Source organism: Epinephelus lanceolatus, chromosome 21 (assembly GCF_041903045.1).
Source record: "Epinephelus lanceolatus isolate andai-2023 chromosome 21, ASM4190304v1, whole genome shotgun sequence".
Lineage (NCBI taxonomy): Eukaryota > Metazoa > Chordata > Actinopteri > Perciformes > Serranidae > Epinephelus > Epinephelus lanceolatus.
Window position 1 is genome coordinate 19,857,358 of NC_135754.1, and position 20,143 is coordinate 19,877,500.

At 41.0% G+C, this 20,143-nt stretch overlaps 1 protein-coding gene across 2 annotated transcripts in view; it reads right to left on the reverse strand.

The window, feature by feature from the left end:
• LOC117247090 (MAGUK p55 subfamily member 3-like) overlaps window positions 1–20,143 on the reverse strand; it is a 41,706-nt gene that overhangs the window by 8,600 nt on the left and 12,963 nt on the right. The window contains exons 2-16 of one of the 2 annotated variants that reach the window (XM_033611294.2): window positions 15,547–15,709; window positions 13,875–13,993; window positions 12,638–12,715; window positions 12,366–12,446; window positions 11,756–11,893; window positions 9,259–9,340; window positions 8,748–8,833; window positions 8,557–8,631; window positions 4,510–4,706; window positions 4,301–4,365; window positions 2,479–2,496; window positions 2,140–2,181; window positions 718–783; window positions 339–497; window positions 23–103 (exon numbers count right to left, since the gene is read on the reverse strand). In XM_033611294.2, coding sequence (XP_033467185.1) covers window positions 23–103; window positions 339–497; window positions 718–783; window positions 2,140–2,181; window positions 2,479–2,496; window positions 4,301–4,365; window positions 4,510–4,706; window positions 8,557–8,631; window positions 8,748–8,833; window positions 9,259–9,340; window positions 11,756–11,893; window positions 12,366–12,446; window positions 12,638–12,715; window positions 13,875–13,993; window positions 15,547–15,583 — 1,324 coding nt within the window. In that variant the 5' untranslated portion in view covers window positions 15,584–15,709. The remainder of the gene's footprint in view (window positions 1–22; window positions 104–338; window positions 498–717; window positions 784–2,139; window positions 2,182–2,478; window positions 2,497–4,300; window positions 4,366–4,509; window positions 4,707–8,556; window positions 8,632–8,747; window positions 8,834–9,258; window positions 9,341–11,755; window positions 11,894–12,365; window positions 12,447–12,637; window positions 12,716–13,874; window positions 13,994–15,546; window positions 15,710–20,143) is intronic. The other variant, XM_033611295.2, reaches the window with a different exon arrangement.

A 20,143-nucleotide genomic window follows, 5' to 3' on the forward strand; every position in this document is an offset into this window, starting at 1 on the left:
TTTAAAATTCAAAAAAACTTACGAGGCACTGCCAAACCATAACGTCGAGGATTCTCAGCGATCACCTTCTGTTTGAGCTCAGTGATCCGAGCTCCAAGGGAACCTGTGACCATCATATAACAGAATAAATAAGCGAATAGATAAGGTATACAAAACAATCATGTGCTCAGATGCAAGCAGAAGGACCTCTCTCAGAAAACACCTGATTCTACTCTCTACAGTGTTTTCACGTGTGGCAGAACCAGACTCAAAAGGTCTTCAGAGAAATACTCTTAGATTTAGATCTGAAACAACCACCATGGTTTCTTCAATGTCACCAAACCCCACAAAGAACCTACCTATCAGTACTATAAGACGAGGCCTTTCACCCGGGCGGGGCAGATATTGTGTTACTTCTTCATAAATGAGGAACTCTGTGTGGTTGGCGTCTGGAGTTTGAGGTTCTGCTGGTGAAGCCTGGCGATCTTTCCTGAGGCGGAAACTCCTGCGCAGTCCAGCTGTGGCCGAGGAAAAGCAAATGTTAGAAGGACACATATACATACACTAAAGTCTACTGTAGATAACACCAACACTTTGAAGTAACTACTTTGATAAACAGCAAACTGAAAATTCCATCAACTTCAAGTACTTCTCACTCTGATTGAAAATAAAATCCTGTGCCATACATCACACAACACAGACACGCTGAACAACACTGTTAGAAATCAGTAAGAGTACCTGAGTAAAAATCCCATGAGAGAGCATGGCCACAGAAGGCAGGGGCCGCCTTACTCTTGGGAGAAACTACAGCTCATATTAGACCATTTTTTCAACCAGTTTAAATCTCATCAACACATACGAAGCTTGGAAGCCATGCATGCTGCGTCTACCTCTCCACCAAACACAGACTTTAGCATGTGGCATGAGTAGAGTTCATTTGCGAAGCACAGTGAGATAAATGAGCTGCCATGAGGTGCCACACAGACACTGTGAGAAGCTTGGTGGCTGGAGCGTTCTGCACAAAAAGCCCGCCAGAGCACCAAGTCCACACTCAAAGTGCTGAGCTTTTTCATACAGAGCGACGGCATGACGCCACAACACACTGTTACTATCAATCCTGACATGTTTGAGAATAAAGACAAATCTGTCCATTTAAACAGAAGTAAACAGAACCTTCAGAGCTGATTCACTGTAGAGATACTTGCTTTTTGGCACTGCTTACTAGGTAATACTTATGTTTACCTATGTTATCACCAAAGTCATTACAGTTCATCCTAGAGGAATCATTTAAGTGTGCTTTACACTAATCCATCCAATAGTCGTTAAGAAATTTCACTCAAAGAACAAATATGGTTCCAATCACGTCACCAAACTCAAAGCCTTGTTTCTGGTTGTGACGATGCATTTCATTTATTTACTATTTACTTACTTAAATCTAATATACCAATAAGAAATCAACACTCTAAGTCTGGAGTAAAGCTGTGTGTAAGACGCTGGTAAGATTCATCATACAGGTGATGGAATACGCTGTGAAAACAAGCTCCAGGTCAAAATGGCTGCAGTGATGCTTTCAGGCACATCCGACCCACAGAAGCACATTAGGCTAATAAGAGCAGACAGGAAGCCTGATGAACAAAGTGGTGAGATGCTAACTGAGCTGTGAAGACATCAGTACATCGGGTCAGGTGCGGGGGAACAAAAAAATCCTTTCAGTGAATGGCTTTCTGAATTTAAAGTGCTAAAGAGTGCCAGGTTACATCTGCTGCTGAGTTAAAAGAATAAAGCAGTGGATGGAGATTTTAAGTTTACACGTGTTCAAACCATTCAATCAAAACTGGAGCACCTCAGTCTGCAGTTTCTAAAGTAAAGCCAACTGGCCAATGGTGGCCCTCAAACGTTGTGTGCGGCCCCTGAATGTGACACAAAATGCATACATTATAATTTAATCATCTAGAGGCCATTTTAATACTTTCACTTTCACACAAGCCTCTGTCAAATCTGTCAGGTCAGGAATGACAACGTGTAAAAAAGCCACCGGTTGCATGGTATTTATAACTTTAACAATCCCTGTTCTACGGGAAGGGATGGATTTGCACACAGATTGAGCAGAAATGTGATGTTGCAGTGATCAGTAGAAACTCATTAATCGTGCCTCCTCACCTACGTCCTTTCCATTCAGAGCACCCTCACTGTCACAGTCTTCTGCAGGATGGCATGCAGGAAGAGAAGACGGGGTAAGAGGAGGGAGGAGAGGTCGATGTTGAGGGTAATTTAATGTCAGAACAAAGCAGGTTAAAGTGCAGTAACTACTACAGTTTGAAGGTATAAAGGAAACTGAACAGGTACAAAAAAGGGGTAAATGTTGGAGGAAAATGTACAGCATAATTTGTGTTTTAGGTTTTAGGGTGGTGACAGAATTTCATGGAGAAATTCTGACCATAACATGTGTTCAATGCAGGGATGAGTGCTATTGTCCAACATGAAGGTTTGGTCACGTACCTCTCTCAGCACGATCATCTGAGGTTAGCAATGCAAGGAACAACACACAGTATCACTACAGACAGTGACAGAATATTCCAACTGCTATACTGTGATATTACCTAATGTACATTGTCTAAACACTTTTCTTAATCATGCAAATGTCATATCTAAACTGTATCTGCACTTCAACATCCTTCTCTCATGTCATTACATTCAGTTCAAAACAAACACACACAGTATTATACTGCAACATTTCTACTACATCCTTTTTTTTTTAAAGGGACCTGTTATGCTCATCTTCAGGTTGATATTTGTATTTTGGGTTTCTACTGGAACATGTTTACATGCTTTAATGTTCAATAAACACTTAATTGTCCTTATACTGTCTGTGCTGTAACACCTGTATTCACCATATGTCTGAGACATTTCGTTTTAGCCCCTATTTCTTCAACAGGCGAAGGACAATTATAGGAAGACGAAGAAGTAGGAGAAAAAGAAGAAGGAGAAGTAGTGGTAACAGTAGCAGGCGGAGGAGGAGAAGACACCAAAAACTGCACCGTGGTTATGAGGCAAAGGGCCACATGGTGACGTTGTTCCCACATTCAATTATGGTCCATTCAGATGCTTTCCCACAAACCAGGAAATATTTACCATTTTATTGCTCTGAAAAAAAGCAAATACATGCATCTGTTTTTAAATATAACGACATTTTATCAACAATGTATTTGGTTGTCAAATGGTTTTGATCAGACATTTATGATGGGACATCCACCCCAAAAATTAGTATTACTTTCCTCTGCTTTTTTTAAGTATGAAAAAGACTTTTATGCCATTTATGTACATCTACATGTAAATTATATTCCTGTCGCATCGTTTTAAGCCTGTGGTGTTTATAAGAGTCAAAAGTCTTTATTCAAGCTGTCTTTGATGATACTTTCTGCAAGAAGGTCAGGTGACGTAGTATAAACAGTGACAAAGTCTATTTAAAGATGTGGTGGATTAATAGATAAAGCACAGGACTTTCACCCAGGAGTCTTCTGTGGGTCAACATTAGTTTATTATTTGGTGATGTTAATGTTGTATTTCAGCATTATTAGGATGCTCAGGGAGTACGTCCAGCTGACAGCCAGATAATGTTGTAGACATCAGCACAACCTTCATTCAGGAACTATTTTTGAACCATATCAGGACATCTTTATTGGATGTTCAAACAACAATCATTCAACATCTCAATGTTTGTTGGGACTTTGTCAGTATTTTTGGGTCTTCCTTTCTCGGTGTCTCTGCACTGTCATTGCGTCCTGGGAATGACTGGAACAGAGAATAGCGGTACTTTCTACCATTAAAAAAAAAAACAACCCACCAATAAAAGCTTCTACACAACTGTAAGTTTTTGCTCACAAGGATTACTTTTACATAGGTGTACCTTATTATTTGAAACTTTGGCCGTGTTTAACATCAACATCCAACATTCTAACATTATAATATATGACAGAAAATATGGAAAAGCATAACAGGTCCCCTTAAAGCTCAGTGAATGTTAGGGAGTTTAGCCTTTATGCAGATAAACAAACAAGAAAACAAGTGACCTAACCACCAGCCGCTGTTTTTCAAACCTCTTAGTTTAATTTTACCTTTAAATTGGATTAGCAAATGAAACAATGGATTATGTTTTTTAGAGAGAGACTAACCTCAGATCCCCTGTTCTCGTTTCCTAATCTCTGTAACTCCTTGGCTAGATTAGAGTTGACTGCACTACAAGCTGTATCTGTAGATGTAGGCCTCTTATGTATTTATGTAGTGAGACAATGTTTGATGTGCAGAAGTCAAACAGTCTTACATGCCGGAGCTTTCGGTGACATGGGAGCAGGAAAAGAGCCCATTTTCAGCCGGTATCTCAGGCGCCTGGGAAGAAAAAAAAAAAAAAAACAATAAAGAGGTGGTTTATTTTTGATCTGTAAAAGACAGCTTGGTCAGATATTTTCAAATCCCACACATGTTGGCTTTAAACAGCTTTATTTATTTGGCAGTAGAATTGATGCTGACTACCTTTCCTGAAACTGTGTAGAGGGGATGAGGGCAGCGCGCAGGTTACAGTCGCCAACCCTCTTGGCCTGCCACCAGGTGGCGTCCTCTTGGCTTACAACCTGAAGAATGTCCCCCCTCTTAAAAGGAAGTCCAGCCTCTTGGCACGGTGTGGCCTTGTCCTCATAGGGCGTGTAGTCAAACAAAGCCCGCAGATAGACCTTTCAGGAGCAGGTATATTCAGTTAGCAGTGGTACTAGTTTGATATTCTTGGAAATATGCAAATATTTTAGGCCTGAATGATACTGGAAAAAATATTATTTCAAGTTCTTTGTTGTTTGCAATATATATTGCAAGTTAAGGGTTTCATAGTAGAAAACACACACACACAACAATAACTTAGGTGTAACCAGGAAATCAATAAATGAGACTTAAAGGGAAATTTCGGTTTATTTCAACCTGTCTCCTATCGTCCTAAATTTGTTTCAAGTGACTAGTGACATAAAAATAATAGTCAGCATGTTAGCCGTTAGCCTAGATACAGCCGGGGCGCATAGTAGCGTCAGACCTGTTAAAACGTAAGTGAACGGGCAACCTTCAAGTGCAAAGTTAGTCAACTAAACAAGCTTTTTTCCACAAAGACCGCCTCATATCGTTAGGCACGGTATGAGATCGCTGCTTGTTCTCGCGATATTTCGGCCACGCTGTCGAAAGCAGAGCTAAATGTAAACAAACATGGCAACACACCGGTAAGGTAAGACAACACGTTCACGTCGTTTTCTATATGTTCTCTGACATTTATCCTAACGATATGAGGCGGTCTTTGTAAGTATGCCTGTTCACTTATGTTTTAACAGGTCTGACGCTACGGCTGTATCTAGGCTAACGGCTAACATGCTAACTATTATTTTTATGTCACTAGTCACTTGAAACAAATTTAGGACGACAGGAGACAGGTTGAAATAAACCGAAATTTCCTTTTAATATTGTCCATTTTTTAGACCAGGTAAGGAGTAGATGTGGTGACTGCAAACCTTGCAAGCTCTTGTTACTAAGCAGCATGACCTGAATGATTAATCAGACCATAACTCTCATTGTTGAGATGTCACTATTGCATGTGCTCACATTGCAATGGCAATTTTAATACTATGTATCATTCAGGCCTATATTTGCTTTATTTTCCTGAGTTAGATGAGAAGATCAATACCACTGTCACATCTGCTGTACGTTAAATACAAAGCTAAAACCAGAGGCCAGTTAGCTTAGCTCAGCATAAAGACTGGAAACAGGGGAAACAGCTAGCTTGGCTCCTCAGGAAGTCTTCATTTGACAGGGTTTAATGCTCAACTCCAACTTTTCCCCCAGATCTGATCTTTCTGCCAAGACTGTCCACATTCATGTTTGAAGTGACCCCTATCTAACATCAGTTTGAACACATCTCTGCCCTGAAACATCTCACATGCAACTAATAATGTTTCACATATGCAAGTTGGAACAACAGGAGAGACAGGCATTTGGGAAAAAAATGAATACATAACAGTGCAAGCTTCATCTCCCTCAAATTATTTGCTGCTGATGACAATGTGTCATATGATGAGGATGAGAAGTCAGAGAGACACAAAAGCCTCATCTATAGCTCTATTAGCAGCTACTGCTGGTGGTGCTGTAGAGAGAGGTGTGGGCGCGGGAGAGGAGTCAGGAGTGATGGAGCTGGGAATGTGGAAGGTCTCACAGAGTAACAGTTCCTCCAGAACTTTAGGATGTCAAGGGCTGCATTCCATTATCTCTGTCATCACCTCATGACAAGGCTGTCACGGCAGGACTCAAAATATAGGCAAGCTGTCCCTGTCAGAAAACGACTGGCAGTCAGACTCTGTTGGCTGGCGACTGGGGCAGCCTATTGCAGCAGCAGTATGGCTACAGCAGCCTTCTATAATTTCAATGGATCGCTCTGACATTGTTTTCTCTGTATTGTGAGTACTCTGTGCCTGCGCAGAGAAGTCTGACTTGGAAAAACCATGTACAGTACAGGCCAAAAGTTTGGACACACCTTCTCATTCAATGCGTTTTCTTTATTTTCATGACTATTTACATTGTAGATTCTCACTGAAGGCATCAAAACTATGAATGAACACATGTGGAGTTATGTACTTAACAAAAAAAGGTGAAATAACTGAAAACATGTTTTATATTCTAGTTTCTTCAAAATAGCCACCCTTTGCTCTGATTACTGCTTTGCACACTCTTGGCATTCTCTCGATGAGCTTCCAGAGGTAGTCACCTGAAATGGTTTCCACTTCACAGGTGTGCCTTATCAGGGTTAATTAGTGGAATTTCTTGCTTTATCAATGGGGTTGGGACCATCAGTTGTGTTGTGCAGAAGTCAGGTTAATACACAGCCGACAGCCCTATTGGACAACTGTTAAAATTCATATTATGGCAAGAACCAATCAGCTAACTAAAGAAAAACGAGTGGCCATCATTACTTTAAGAAATGAAGGTCAGTCAGTCCGGAAATTTGCAAAAACTTAAAATGTGTCCCCAAGTGGAGTCACAAAAACCATCAAGCGCTACAACGAAACTGGCACACATGAGGACCGACCCAGGAAAGGAAGACCAAGAGTCACCTCTGCTTCTGAGGATAAGTTCATCCGAGTCACCAGCCTCAGAAATCGCAAGTTAACAGCAGCTCAGATCAGAGACCAGATGAATGCCACACAGAGTTCTAGCAGCAGACCCATCTCTAGAACAACTGTTAAGAGGAGACTGCGCGAATCAGGCCTTCATGGTCAAATAGCTGCTAGGAAACCACTGCTAAGGAGAGGCAACAAGCAGAAGAGATTTGTTTGGGCCAAGAAACACAAGGAATGGACATTAGACCAGTGGAAATCTGTGCTTTGGTCTGATGAGTCCAAATTTGAGATCTTTGGTTCCAACCGCCGTGTCTTTGTGAGACGCAGAAAAGGTGAACGGATGGATTCCACATGCCTGGTTCCCACTGTGAAGCATGGAGGAGGAGGTGTGATGGTGTGGGGGTGTTTTGCTGGTGACACTGTTGGGGATTTATTCAAAATTGAAGGCACACTGAACCAGCATGGCTACCACAGCATCCTGCAGCGACATGCCATCCCATCCGGTTTGCGTTTAGTTGGACGATCATTTATTTTTCAACAGGACAATGACCCCAAACACACCTCCAGGCTGTGTAAGGGCTATTTGACCAAGAAGGAGAGTGATGGAGTGCTGCGGCAGATGACCTGGCCTCCACAGTCACCGGACCTGAACCCAATCCAGATGGTTTGGGGTGAGCTGGACCGCAGAGTGAAGGCAAAGGGGCCAACAAGTGCTAAACACCTCTGGGAACTCCTTCAAGACTGTTGGAAAACCATTTCAGGTGACTACCTCTTGAAGCTCATCGAGAGAATGCCAAGAGTGTGCAAAGCAGTAATCAGAGCAAAGGGTGGCTATTTTGAAGAAACTAGAATATAAAACATGTTTTCAGTTATTTCACCTTTTTTTGTTAAGTACATAACTCCACGTGTTCATTCATAGTTTTGATGCCTTCAGTGAGAATCTACAATGTAAATAGTCATGAAAATAAAGAAAACGCATTGAATGAGAAGGTGTGTCCAAACTTTTGGCCTGTACTGTATGTGTGGGGAAAAAACACACAGAAACTCCGATAATGACAGTTTCTTACAGTGGTTGCTTGGCTTGTGATCGGATACGTATGGTATTTAGGAACATGTAAGAAAGTGGCCCAGATGTGATTAGAAAAAAATCTGATCTGTGTCACATGAGAGCAAAAAATGTAGGCCATATTTGCCTGTAATGTGAACACAACCTATGTGACTGACTCCCGCACAATACAGCATCACCCAGATGTGCCAATCACTGGCGCCCTTCTCTAATGTAGGCCTATAATGACATGACAAGACACAAAAACCTTTGGGGGAACTTTTTTCTGGTGGCGTAATGTGGATCAATGACAAATGAAAACAATGAACACTTCATTTCAGGAGTAACCAGTTGTATATTGAGGTCAAATGTTGCTGACAGAGGAGCGCTCACCCTGCTCTCCTTCAGTCTGTCTTCTTCTACAACAGCTGGAATGATTTTCAGTGTGATGGAGCCTTGTGACTGGGACTGATGAGAAACATCAGAACAGCATCGTCATGCATCTGCAGTAATCACCAGTGAATCATCAAACAGTGTCTGAACGAGTGCGATGCCATATGACAAAAAGCCTTTTTTTCCTTTACCAGAATCTGACTAATCTCATCTGGCCTTTTGTGGGTTATCAGGTTTCCGTTGACCTCTCGAAGTTCATCACCAACATGCACCAGACCTGGAAACACACACACACAAAACAAGTCTGCTGAAAACACACCTTGTCGCCAAGTAAAATAAAGCACAGAAAATCCCAGTGTGTGTGTGTGTAGTGCCACTAAGAGTATATTTAGAGTGTGAGGCTCAGATATGAACAAAAAAACCGCTGGCATGAGTTTGATAACATCTCCATGGCAACAGCCAGGAGCAACCCTTGTTTGTAATCTCAAAATATGCAATCTTGGGCCACTAATCTCAAGGATTTACTCTGTGTTGACAGTTGATGGTGTTACACAACATAATCTTCTCACTTCTCCGTCAGTGTATCAGCGGAGAACAGAAGTCCTGTTGGGGAGGACGGCGTTTTGTTTTATCACAGGAAATAAAAGAACTCTCTGCTGCATTATGATATACAGTCTGCTGTGTGAACACTGTCTGTCTCACCACTGCGGTCAGCGGCCCCTCCCCTCATGATTCTGGCCACAATTACAGCTCCCGTTGCCTCGTCTCTCCGGATGGTTGCTCCCTGGTGGAAGAGACGCAACAATGAATCAGAAATCACATACTGAATCCCATCTGCAGTTTACTGAGCCGATATAATCCTCTGGTAGACCCATAAAAGACCCGTAAGTTGCTTTCGCTGGAGAGATCAGTAAACTCTGTAACTGCAGATTTTGATACCTGATCATCATGATCACCTCCCTGTTTGTGCTTTAGCTCTGCTGGCTACACTCACAAAAGATGGCGTCCCTGAAACTTCTAAGTTCCATTGCTTCATGCTCCTGATGTACTACTAGTAAACAGGTGTTTTATTTCTTATAAATGTATCACAGAAAAAGGTTTTGCACTCCAGTTCCTTATGTTTCACCAAAGGGTTCTTACACTGAGTTACAGCTCCATCAGATACATCCAAGATTTTTTCATGGTATACTTTAAGGTGATCATTTAGAGCTGGCAGGAACAGTACAAAATTTTGGGTTGTGCTGTTCAATTGCGTTTCCCATCATGCCCTGGTCCTGCAGCTGGTGGACAGCAATTGCAGCGCCTGGCTCTAAAAACTGCGACCGCCTTGATCTCGTGAGAATATCGTTGTCCACTTCTGCATGACGAGATAGCAAGTCAGGATGAAGTCGGACACAAATCTAACCAGCATGCATTGCGCAGTGGACACCAGTGATTCTGTGCAGGCCTGGCTCATCTCAAACAAGCCTATTGTCTATGTAGCAGCTCCAGACTTTATACTGATGACATCACAAGTCTGAGACTTACTTGTCTGGTTTCTGGTGTTCAGAGAGCGTAGCTCATGTTCACAAGTACTGACGAACTTTCCTCGGCCATGGAAATAACATACTGGAATTCTTTATCGAGGTCGTGTTCCCCTTAGATTGATGTTCTGTTATAGTTTTCTGAAAGAATAGGCTAAAACGGAGTTCTCAAATTAGTGAGTGTGAAACACTTTACGGCTCCACTGACTTGGGTTTTACCATAACAATAATAATTGTTGTTATTAACAACTATCACTATTTTTTTGTACACATCAAATGAGCAGGACAGACAGTTCTATGTCTAATAAATCTATGTCTATGGTGTAAGCTGTTCACAGACACAAACCCAGTGGCTTGCCTGGTGTTTAGCAGAGGCATCCCAGATATCTGGACCTGTCGGGCACCTGTTGGTGAGCTGAAGTCAATGACAATGCAAGACACAGGTTGAGGGAAAACCTGGGGGCAAAGTTGTGTTTATTAGGATAGTGAAGGGATGGCCTGCCTTACTCTGACTCTGATTGGCTTACCCTTACGTTCTCACTCTTACCAATCCCACTCCTCTTGCCTAAACCAAACCAACCCAACCAACAAAGGCAATGAGTACTAGCCAATCATAGGGAGAGTAGGGTGCTCATTCCCTCACTATCCCAGGATTTGCAAATTTGCAACCTGGGGGAGGGGCCTGTAACAAGAGGAACTTTACATGTGTGTTGCATTTACAACACGGACCAATTTGTTGCTGCACCTCAAGGAAACCAGCTATAACAAGTCAAGATGTGTGTGGGTATTTCGTGAACACGTGCCAACGACAACAAAAAAATCCTGTTTAGCGCATGGTACTACATCATTCAAGGTCAAGTCGATGTGTAAACATGATTGACCCAACATGATGTCATATTTTTATTTAAAAATGTACCATTTCGGGGGCGTCAGTAGCGTAGTGGATAGTGCCGGCGCCCAATGTACAGAGGCATTGCCTCACTGCAGCCGCTGTGGGTTCACTTCCGGCTAGCGGCCCTTTGCTGCGTGTCAGTCTCCACCCTCTCTCTGTCTCCCCATTTCACTCACTGTCCTGTCCATTAAAGGCAAAAAAGCCCATAAAAATATTCTTAAAAAAAGAAAAATGTACCATTTCAGACAAAAAATACAGATTTGGTTTATAAAGGCCGTAAGAGTGGATGTAACCATCGTCTAACCCTGAGCAAGAAAAACCCCATCTCATATACTGTGTGGGTTGGTACTGTACTGTACTGTATCTCTCCATAATTTAACATATCAAACAGATGAGCAGCTCCACATGTGAGAAGAAACAAGTCAAACACAGTTTGTTGAATCACTGCCAGTAAACATAACTGGGTTTAATAAGCAGATACTCAGCTGTGTAATTATGTGTGCTTGTTGCTGCAGAACTGGTGTCACTTCAGCTGCCTCTTCTGACAAGTTAACACCAAATCTATTTTTTGTCCTTAGCTTGAAGGATTTCCTTGAGAATGGGTTTTTTTAATAGCCTCACACAGAGACACATTCACACCCTGGGGCTCTCTAAAGCCTCGAAGCTGCTCCATTAAAGTAAATGGAGTTTTTAAAGCTTCACTTGAGGGCACAGAGAATAATGGCTGTTGAGGGAAGGAAGAGCTCTTATTTTGTTGTGTCCTCAGGTGTGAAGCGGCTCTCACCAGGGGTTCTTTGTTCTTCACCAGGCGGACAATCTTGACCGACTCTTCCTCCAGGTCGTCGTCCAGATCCTCCGGCAGTGGCGGCAGAACCGGGTCAAAGTTCTTTTGGGCCACTGTGTCGTGGGCTGACAGCACTGCCTTTATGAAATGATACACAGGCAAATGCACATTTAGGCACGACTTAACAGCCTCAACAACAAGAAAAAGAAAGCAAGAGAAAGCAAATACAGCATGACAGAAAAGAAGTCAGGCAGAAAAGAAACTAAGACAAAAGGAGGAATGACATCTCCTTCACTGGCTGCTTTTGCATAAGTGCATTTCAGTTTCACGGCCCTCATCTTCTCGCGCTTCCCAGAAAGCCAATAAATACAACATAATCTCTTGTAAGAGTAATTAGGCTGTCTTGTCATGTCTACCGGTACAAACCACTCTGACGCTGGTGTTATGCAACAGATGATCAACTTAGAGGAACATCAGAACAGCTCAGGGTAAAAGCACAAAGAAGCAGCGGCATTAAAGAGCTCAAGGAATAAGAGGAAAGAGACACAGTCGAGCATTTATTAGTCTGTGCATGTGTGGGGAAGGACACGAAACATGTGTGAGTGTGTACCTTGAGGTGAGGAGTGCTCAGCAGCAGCAGCAGTTCTCTCTCATCATCCTCCAGCGGCCCGTTCTGAAGCTCCTCTGCCAGCTGATGATTCGAAACAGAAAATCAAAGCTTAAAACAATAAAATCTCCTCATGAAACACATGTGGTTTAAAAAACTGCCTTTGCTGCATTACAAGAAATCTTTACTTATACTTAACATTCAGTTATGTTAGGATTATTATTGACATTGAGCTTCAGGTCGGCTTTGAAATATTGAGGAAAGAGTGCACCTACATCCTCTGCCAAACAGGTGGCGCTGTGTAGAACTGGAGTCGGGCTGTGTTTCTCATACTGCTTCAGTTTGTCATGAATCTGGGATGTACAACACACAAAAAGACACACACAAACACACACCAAGAAGGACTTATTTACATGACATTTGGTGGGCAGTTTCAAAGAATCAGCTGATTTAATTTTATTTAAGTTATTTCTTTATTATTATAATTTTAATTTAGGTGAAATCAAAAATCTGGAATTTTACCACAATATATCTTGAGCAGTAGTGGTAGAGGTATTCACCTAAAGGTAGAGGTGGCAGTACTACAGTGTAAAAAATACTCAATTACAAGTAAAAGTCCTGCATTCACACTCTTCCTTAAGTAAAACTATGAGCATCAAAAATATACTTAAAGTGACAAAAGTAAAACTACTCATCATGCAGAATGATCCATTTCAGAAATATATATATATATATATATATATATATATATACACATATTGTAGGATTTTAGATATCACTGTGTTCATTACTTTAATGTTACAGCTGGTAAAGGTGGGGATAATTTCAAATACTTTAGTGAGCCATAAAGGTATACTGTGCAGGACTGTCAGTGACTGTCAGTGAAAACGCTCGCCAGCAAAAGTGAGAATAAAAGCCAACAGATTCCCTCTCATTTGGCGTTTCGCCTTGCTATATTTGTGGGGGGGTTTTGGCACTGTGTTCGTTGGATGCTTGTGGTCTGGCACCTTGTCTGTACCTTTTTATAAAGCTCCGACCTCACCTGATAATGTTGGGGGGTGCAGGCCCATAAATGTGACAAACACAGAAAATAAGAACACAATAACAAACAACAAGCAGAGGACAGAGTCCCTGCAGGAAACATACACCACCCTGGACTTATAGTGGGTCATAAGTGATAACTGAGAGGCATTACATCTGTTACATAGTAATTTGCATTGTATATCTTAAATCTATAAAGTAACTTGTAACTAAAGCTACCATATACATGTAGTGGAGTGAAAAGTACAATTTTTGCCTCCGAACTGTGGTGGAGTAGAAGTATAAAGTAGCATAATATGGGAATACTTAAGTATAAGTACGTTACAATTGTGCACAAGGAATTTACTGATTATATTTATGTGTTACTGAGCTGGTTTCCTTCTAAGAGTTGTTCCAAGGCAAAGTAACACTGTTCATGACTGAGTAATCCAGAAATCACAAATATCAAGAGACATGGAGTATGTGCTGTACCTTCATCAGATAACCGAGGCTTTTCTCACTGAAGACATCTTTGAGGAAGACCAGGTCCTCTTTATGGTTGGCATCAGGGTGGAGCTGAGAGGTGAGCAGGGCCAGAGTCTCATGCAGCCCTATGAAATGTAATAACTACACATTATGTCTCAATCACACATTCAAACACACATATTTTATCCTCAATCAGGCCACTGTTGATACTGAGAGTAGAGGCTTCTCTGCCATCACTACAGCAATAAAATAAAAGCATTGTGTCATTACAATGTCTCAGAGGTGGGACCAAGTCATTGTTTTCCAAGTCACAAGTAAGTCTCAAGTCTTCACACCTAAGTCCCAAGTTAAGTCTCAAGTTAAGACTGACAGGTCCCAAGTCAAATCCCAAGTCCTGAACTTTGAGTTTTGAGCCCTAACAAAGTCAAAATGTGCTCTTCACCAAATGTTATGCCATTTCAACAACAGAGTAGTACTAATTTAAAGTTAAGAAAATGTATGACTGCTTTTTAACATTTGTGTTTATTAGTTAAAAACAAGTGTTTTTACAGTATTTAGCTGTCGAGCTAACATTAGCCCGCTAACCATGTTGATATTAGCCTTGAGTTACCGTTCTTTGTGCGACTTTAAATGTCGAACGCAGCTTGAAGTTGTTGGGTTTCCGTCTGTTGGTTTTGACCCGCATGGATGCTGTCAGATTGATTTGAACAAAGTAAATCTAGAGAATTAGTTGTCGACTTGCTGGGAATGAATACTGTTAACTTTAGCTGATTCAGGAAGTGAAGGGAAATTAACTGATTGGGACACTTTTAAAAAACTTTTTAATCTTCAGGTTTGGGGGGCAGGTATCAAGTATTTTCAAGTCAAAAGGCTCAAGTCCAAGTGAAGTCATGAGTCATTGGTGTTAAAGTCCAAGTCAAGTTGCAAGTCTTTTTGATTTTGTCGAGTCTAAAGTCATCAAATTTGTGACTCAAGCTTGACCTGAGTACAAAATATGTGACTTGAGTCTTCACCTCTGCAATGTCCCAAATCTATTTAAACATACTGGATGCATTTATCTTTTTTTGGGATCATAATGTAAGCCCTTCTGTGCATGTGTTTACATGTTCTCCCCATGTCATTGTGGGTTTTCTCTGGGTACTCCGGCTTCCTCCCACAGTCCAAAGACATGCAGGTTAACTGGTGACTCTAAATTGTCTGTAGGTGTGAATTTGAATGTAAATGGTTGTCTGTCTCTATGTGTCAGCCCTGTGATAGTCTGGTGACCTGTCCAGGGTGTACCCTGCCTCGCACCCAATGTCAGCTGGGATCGGCTCCAGCACCCCCACAGGATCCCTCCAGTATCTCCCTCTGTAAACGTGTAACCCTCCTTCCTCCACAGATTTCAGTGACTATCCAACTATCCCTTATCAAAGATTGTTTGGTGTCAGTTTGCTGTTTGGGTAAATACAGATAAGACTGGATGCATACCTTTAGACATGTAAGCAGAAGTGATAACCTCACAGAAAAAAATCTTTAGGCTTCTTTTTTGGTTTATTTACAATAGGAGCATATATATATTCTCACAGTTCAAGCTCCAGTAATGTAAGCTTGACATATTAGCACCTGCATTATTTAGCAGCACATATAAAGCATCAGAGAGAATAAACAAGTAGCCGGAGCATATGTCTGGCTGTACCTGTGCTGGCAGACACGATGGGCATGGCTTCAATCATTCAGAGGAGGCAGGAGGGTGCAGAGAGGGGGAGAACAGGGAGGGAGGGGAAACAAAGTCGGTGAACTCTCTCCACTGGCTCCTTCTGTTCCTCACGTACGGCCAAGGTGAAAAATCACAGACACAGCTGGGGGTGAAAACAAAAACACAGTGTGAGTCTTGGATCTGCATTTTTAAAAAGGGGATTAAACCCTCAGTATCTAGGGTTTTCCTTACATTTATGATTTTAATTGAAACAGTGACTCTTAAAGATGCAGATATTTTAAAAGAAGAAATGATTTAATGCTGGTAGCCGCAACACAAAGTTAAAGGTTGCTGTTACAGACAGACTATAAACGCACTTCTTGTGACTCTAATGCACAGTGAGGTTAGACAAAGAAGTTTCAGTACCTTGATGCTCACTTAATAAAGCATATATTTTTTCTTGTTTAAAATTACTTCTAGATGTAACCACATTTTGAAAGGGCAACTGGCCAACTGAGCTTCGACAGTGATGAATCAATCCATTACTACGCTGAGGTTTCAATATAAATAATGGCTGCTTTCATTACTGAGGCATAAAGCATTCATTTCAAACCCTGTGTCTGTCAAACAGGAGGAAAGTGAAGTCACATTACACACAACACTTCGGTCCAATAGGAGGCTTCACCCCGTTTGTCGCCATGGCAACCCTATGGTACCGGTATGACTTTCCCTGTGTTTACATTTCAATCGCGTCACAGATTAGATTAATTAAATGGTGTTTGGGTTGTGTCACATTATTCCCTTCACTAGTTTGGTGCAGTGTGCAGTGAAGCCTGTCGCTGCGATCTGGCATCAATAGAAGATTTTAATTTGCATCTTTTGTTCAGGTTTTTGTCATTAGGTTCGGAGAGGAGTCCAAATAATCAACAGATAACCAATTAATTACTGCAGATAAGACAGGATCAAACTATATTGACCTCAGGAGGGAAACAGATGCTAATGTTACCAGTTTGCATAAATGTATGTGTAAAAATCAATACAGCAATTACAGCATGTATAGATTATTCAATTAATTCAATGCCATTCAGCTTTGTCATTTCACCATATAGCTGTTGAGGAGAGCAAAATGAGGGGGCATTTTTTTCAGAGATCTCAGGAGCAAAATACAGAAATATATATATATATATATATATATATATATATATATATATATATAAATAAATCATATTAGCATTTTTGCTTGATATCTTGGCTGAAATATACACTATATCTCATTATTATCATTGTAAATTAAATATATTTGGGTTTTACACTGTTGGTCGGACAAAAAAAATAACGTGAAGGTGTCAACTTGGACATTTTTCACTACTATTCTTATATCATAGAACAAAAAAAACAACTAATAAACCAGAATACCCAAAGCTTTAATAAGAGCCGGCCTTTAAGGTAAGTGCTGATCTGAGTTGGTAGATAAAAATATGTGATAAAAGACTTTGCTATCCTTTTAAAAAATATCTCCAATCAACAAATGAACAATCTTGTATGGACTGTCCTTGATTTAAATTGAATCACAATCATTACTTTACAAGGGACAGTTCACCCCAAAATCAATAACATATTTTCCTCTTACCTGTGTTGCTGTTTATCAGATAGATTGTTTTGGTGTGAGTTCCTGAGTGTTGGAGATATCAGCTGAAGAGATGTCTGCCTTCTCTCCAAAATAATAGTACTATTAAGGTGGAACGTGTACTTGTAGTGTTATTCAGTGCATAAGTTGATGACATGAATCCATCAACAAACCTTAAAGTTCAATGTGACCACTTTGACCATTATTTTAGTTTCTTTTTTTTGTCCCTCTTGGATGACACACACTTTTAGTAATGAGTGGATCTTCAAACATTGAAAAATATACATATTAATTTGGACTGGCTATGTGAACTGCATATATTCTAACCCTCACTTTAAAAAAAAAGGCATCATGGAGCATCGTTGCTGTGGGCTCCGGCCAGCTCCACTAGCCTTAGAAGGATCAAATGCACAAACCCACTATTTTTAAAATATCCCATGGAGAGAGACCCTCACTACAGCCTGTTCTATTTTGTTCTGAAAATGTCGTTCTGTGGACGATAAACGCGGTGCAGACATCCCTCTGTGTCACCGGTAATGAGGAAATACAGTGAGTGCAGGATGGGGCAGTAAGTGACAACAACCCCGCCCACATTTAAGAGTACTGTTTGCAGTGGCAACCCTAGGGTCTAGGTACCATGTCTGAAGGGTTACTGTTGGTTCCAAAGGTACCATGCTGAAAGTGTTTGATGGAAACAGAACTTATGTGGCACTCTGCTTGCGGGGCTCAAAGCGCCCAAAAACATACATTTGAAAAACTCAACAACAATAGTTGGGTTTCCATCCAACTGACACTAGTACGAGCCATTTTTCCAGTCAAGTACGACTGCAAGAAGAAGAATGCGCACAAGATGATATAATTAAAAGAGAGCCAGTCAAATCCCAAATGAAGGAAAACAATGAATGTATAACAGAAATAAAAAGAAACAGAGTGTTGAACAACTAATATTACAGGCCTGTGCCCTTGAACACCACAAGCCGAGTGCCATCTAGTTCCATTATACTGGAGAGAAGGCAGACATCTCTACAGCTGATATCTCCAACACTCTGCAACTCACACCAAAACAATTTGGATAACAAAAACAGCTCAACAGGTAAGAGGAAAAATATGAGTGCTTGATTGAGGGGTGAACTGTCCCTTTAAAGCATCATTTCCCAAGAGGAAACACATGTTGGCAGATTTTGTTATTATGTTATTATGTCTTATAGATTAGTCACCTGATGCACACTTTCCTCCTCAGACTCAGTACGGCTTTGGTTGCCTGATCGTCAGTGATCCAGACTGTTAATTAACAGTCCCTGACTGTCTGCAGCAAGTCATGTGAAACAGCGGCATAATCTCCACCTGCTGTACCTGCTCTAACTTTAGAACTGCCCCTGGAGCTGCTGGCTGTGTAGGTGGGAGGTTCACAGTAATAACATGTCAGGTGAACATAGTGTTTTAGAGTACGCTCAGCCTTCATCCTACACATCATCCCTTTACTGTCTGCAGGGGGATTTTCTGCTGTACTGGTGTTTTTCCATTACCACTGATGTGACATCTATGTCTCGACATTTCTTGCACAGAAGAAAAGCTTCGAACTCAGCAAAGGTAAACGTTTTGTATTGGAAAGTTTGTTTACCATCAACAGCAGACCAGAATTCACTGCAGTCACTTGTTGCACCTATTTAGTCAAATATAAGGCATTCAATGGCAACACCAGCATGACACAACACTGATTCTTCTTGGAAGGGCTACTACTCCATTAATTAGAGACACAAACAAATTAATTACAACACTTGACTGGACGCTGGCCCACGAGACATCTGCGCCACACAGACATGGTAGTCTATAAAAAAACAAACTGAATGCAAAAGTCTGCAACATTTCCTTTGAGATTTCAAATACAAAACAATCCTGCAGCGTTTCAGGCTCATTGTTAGAAATCCACAAATCAACACAAACACTCGCTCGAGGTCTGTAAACAAAAGCAAGGAGAACCTGATCAGCATGGTGGCGACGTAGCACGCTGTCAAGTCAAGACCTCGTCAAATTTATTTACCTTTTAAACAGATGGAGACAACTTTTAGCCTCATTAATGCTGCTGATTATATCTACAGAAATCAGTTAAAGCCACAAGTGTTAGTCCATCAACACAACGCACGAGTTCTTTAAAAACAATTAAATTTCATGTTTTTCTGTCAACCTGTGTCAAACAATTTACTCAAAACAGTGATTAACAATCGTCTTACGGTAATTCTTTGTCATGTTCTGTCATGTCATCGTCACATTTTTCTCTGGTGGGCTGGTGAGAAACAACAAAAACCAGCTGCCAAGGAAATTTCTAGTTTGGGAAAAATAAACAGATTGAAGGGGCAGGGTGGCAGCGTGCCGAAGTGGCAATTAGAATAAACAGCGACAGCACAAACAGACCCTCATTTAGCTGGTGACAAGTGGTCATGAAGCCCAGGTTGGAGCCATGTTTAAAATGGTTGTAATGCATTCAGTCGTGCACTAGACTGACGAGGGGTGATGAAAAGCAAGATTTTTAATCTGCTTTAAGCTGTTAGACGTTATTACCGGCTGTTTGTTTGTTATGTGTTGCTGTTGCAGTCCATCCATCAGCATGTGGATACTGATGGCAAAATAACAAACGTGAGATATAAATTACGGCACAACTTACTGGGGGACCATAAATCATCTATTTGCATCACTGCCTTCAGCATTTGATATCTAATAATATTGCTTAAAAGGAAAGGTTTGACATTTTAGGAAATGCTAGTCAGCTTAGCTTAGCATGATTCAGGGTTACCACACATTTTCATGGACAAATTTTCCCCAATGTCTTTTCAAGGATCCTTAGTAACATTTTTTTCTTGTCCCACTTGCCCAACTTTTTTTTTTTAAACATATCAGATTTAAACTCTACTCAAACAAAATTTCCACTAGCGGCATACATGAAGAGAGAGACAAGAAAATGATGAAACATAC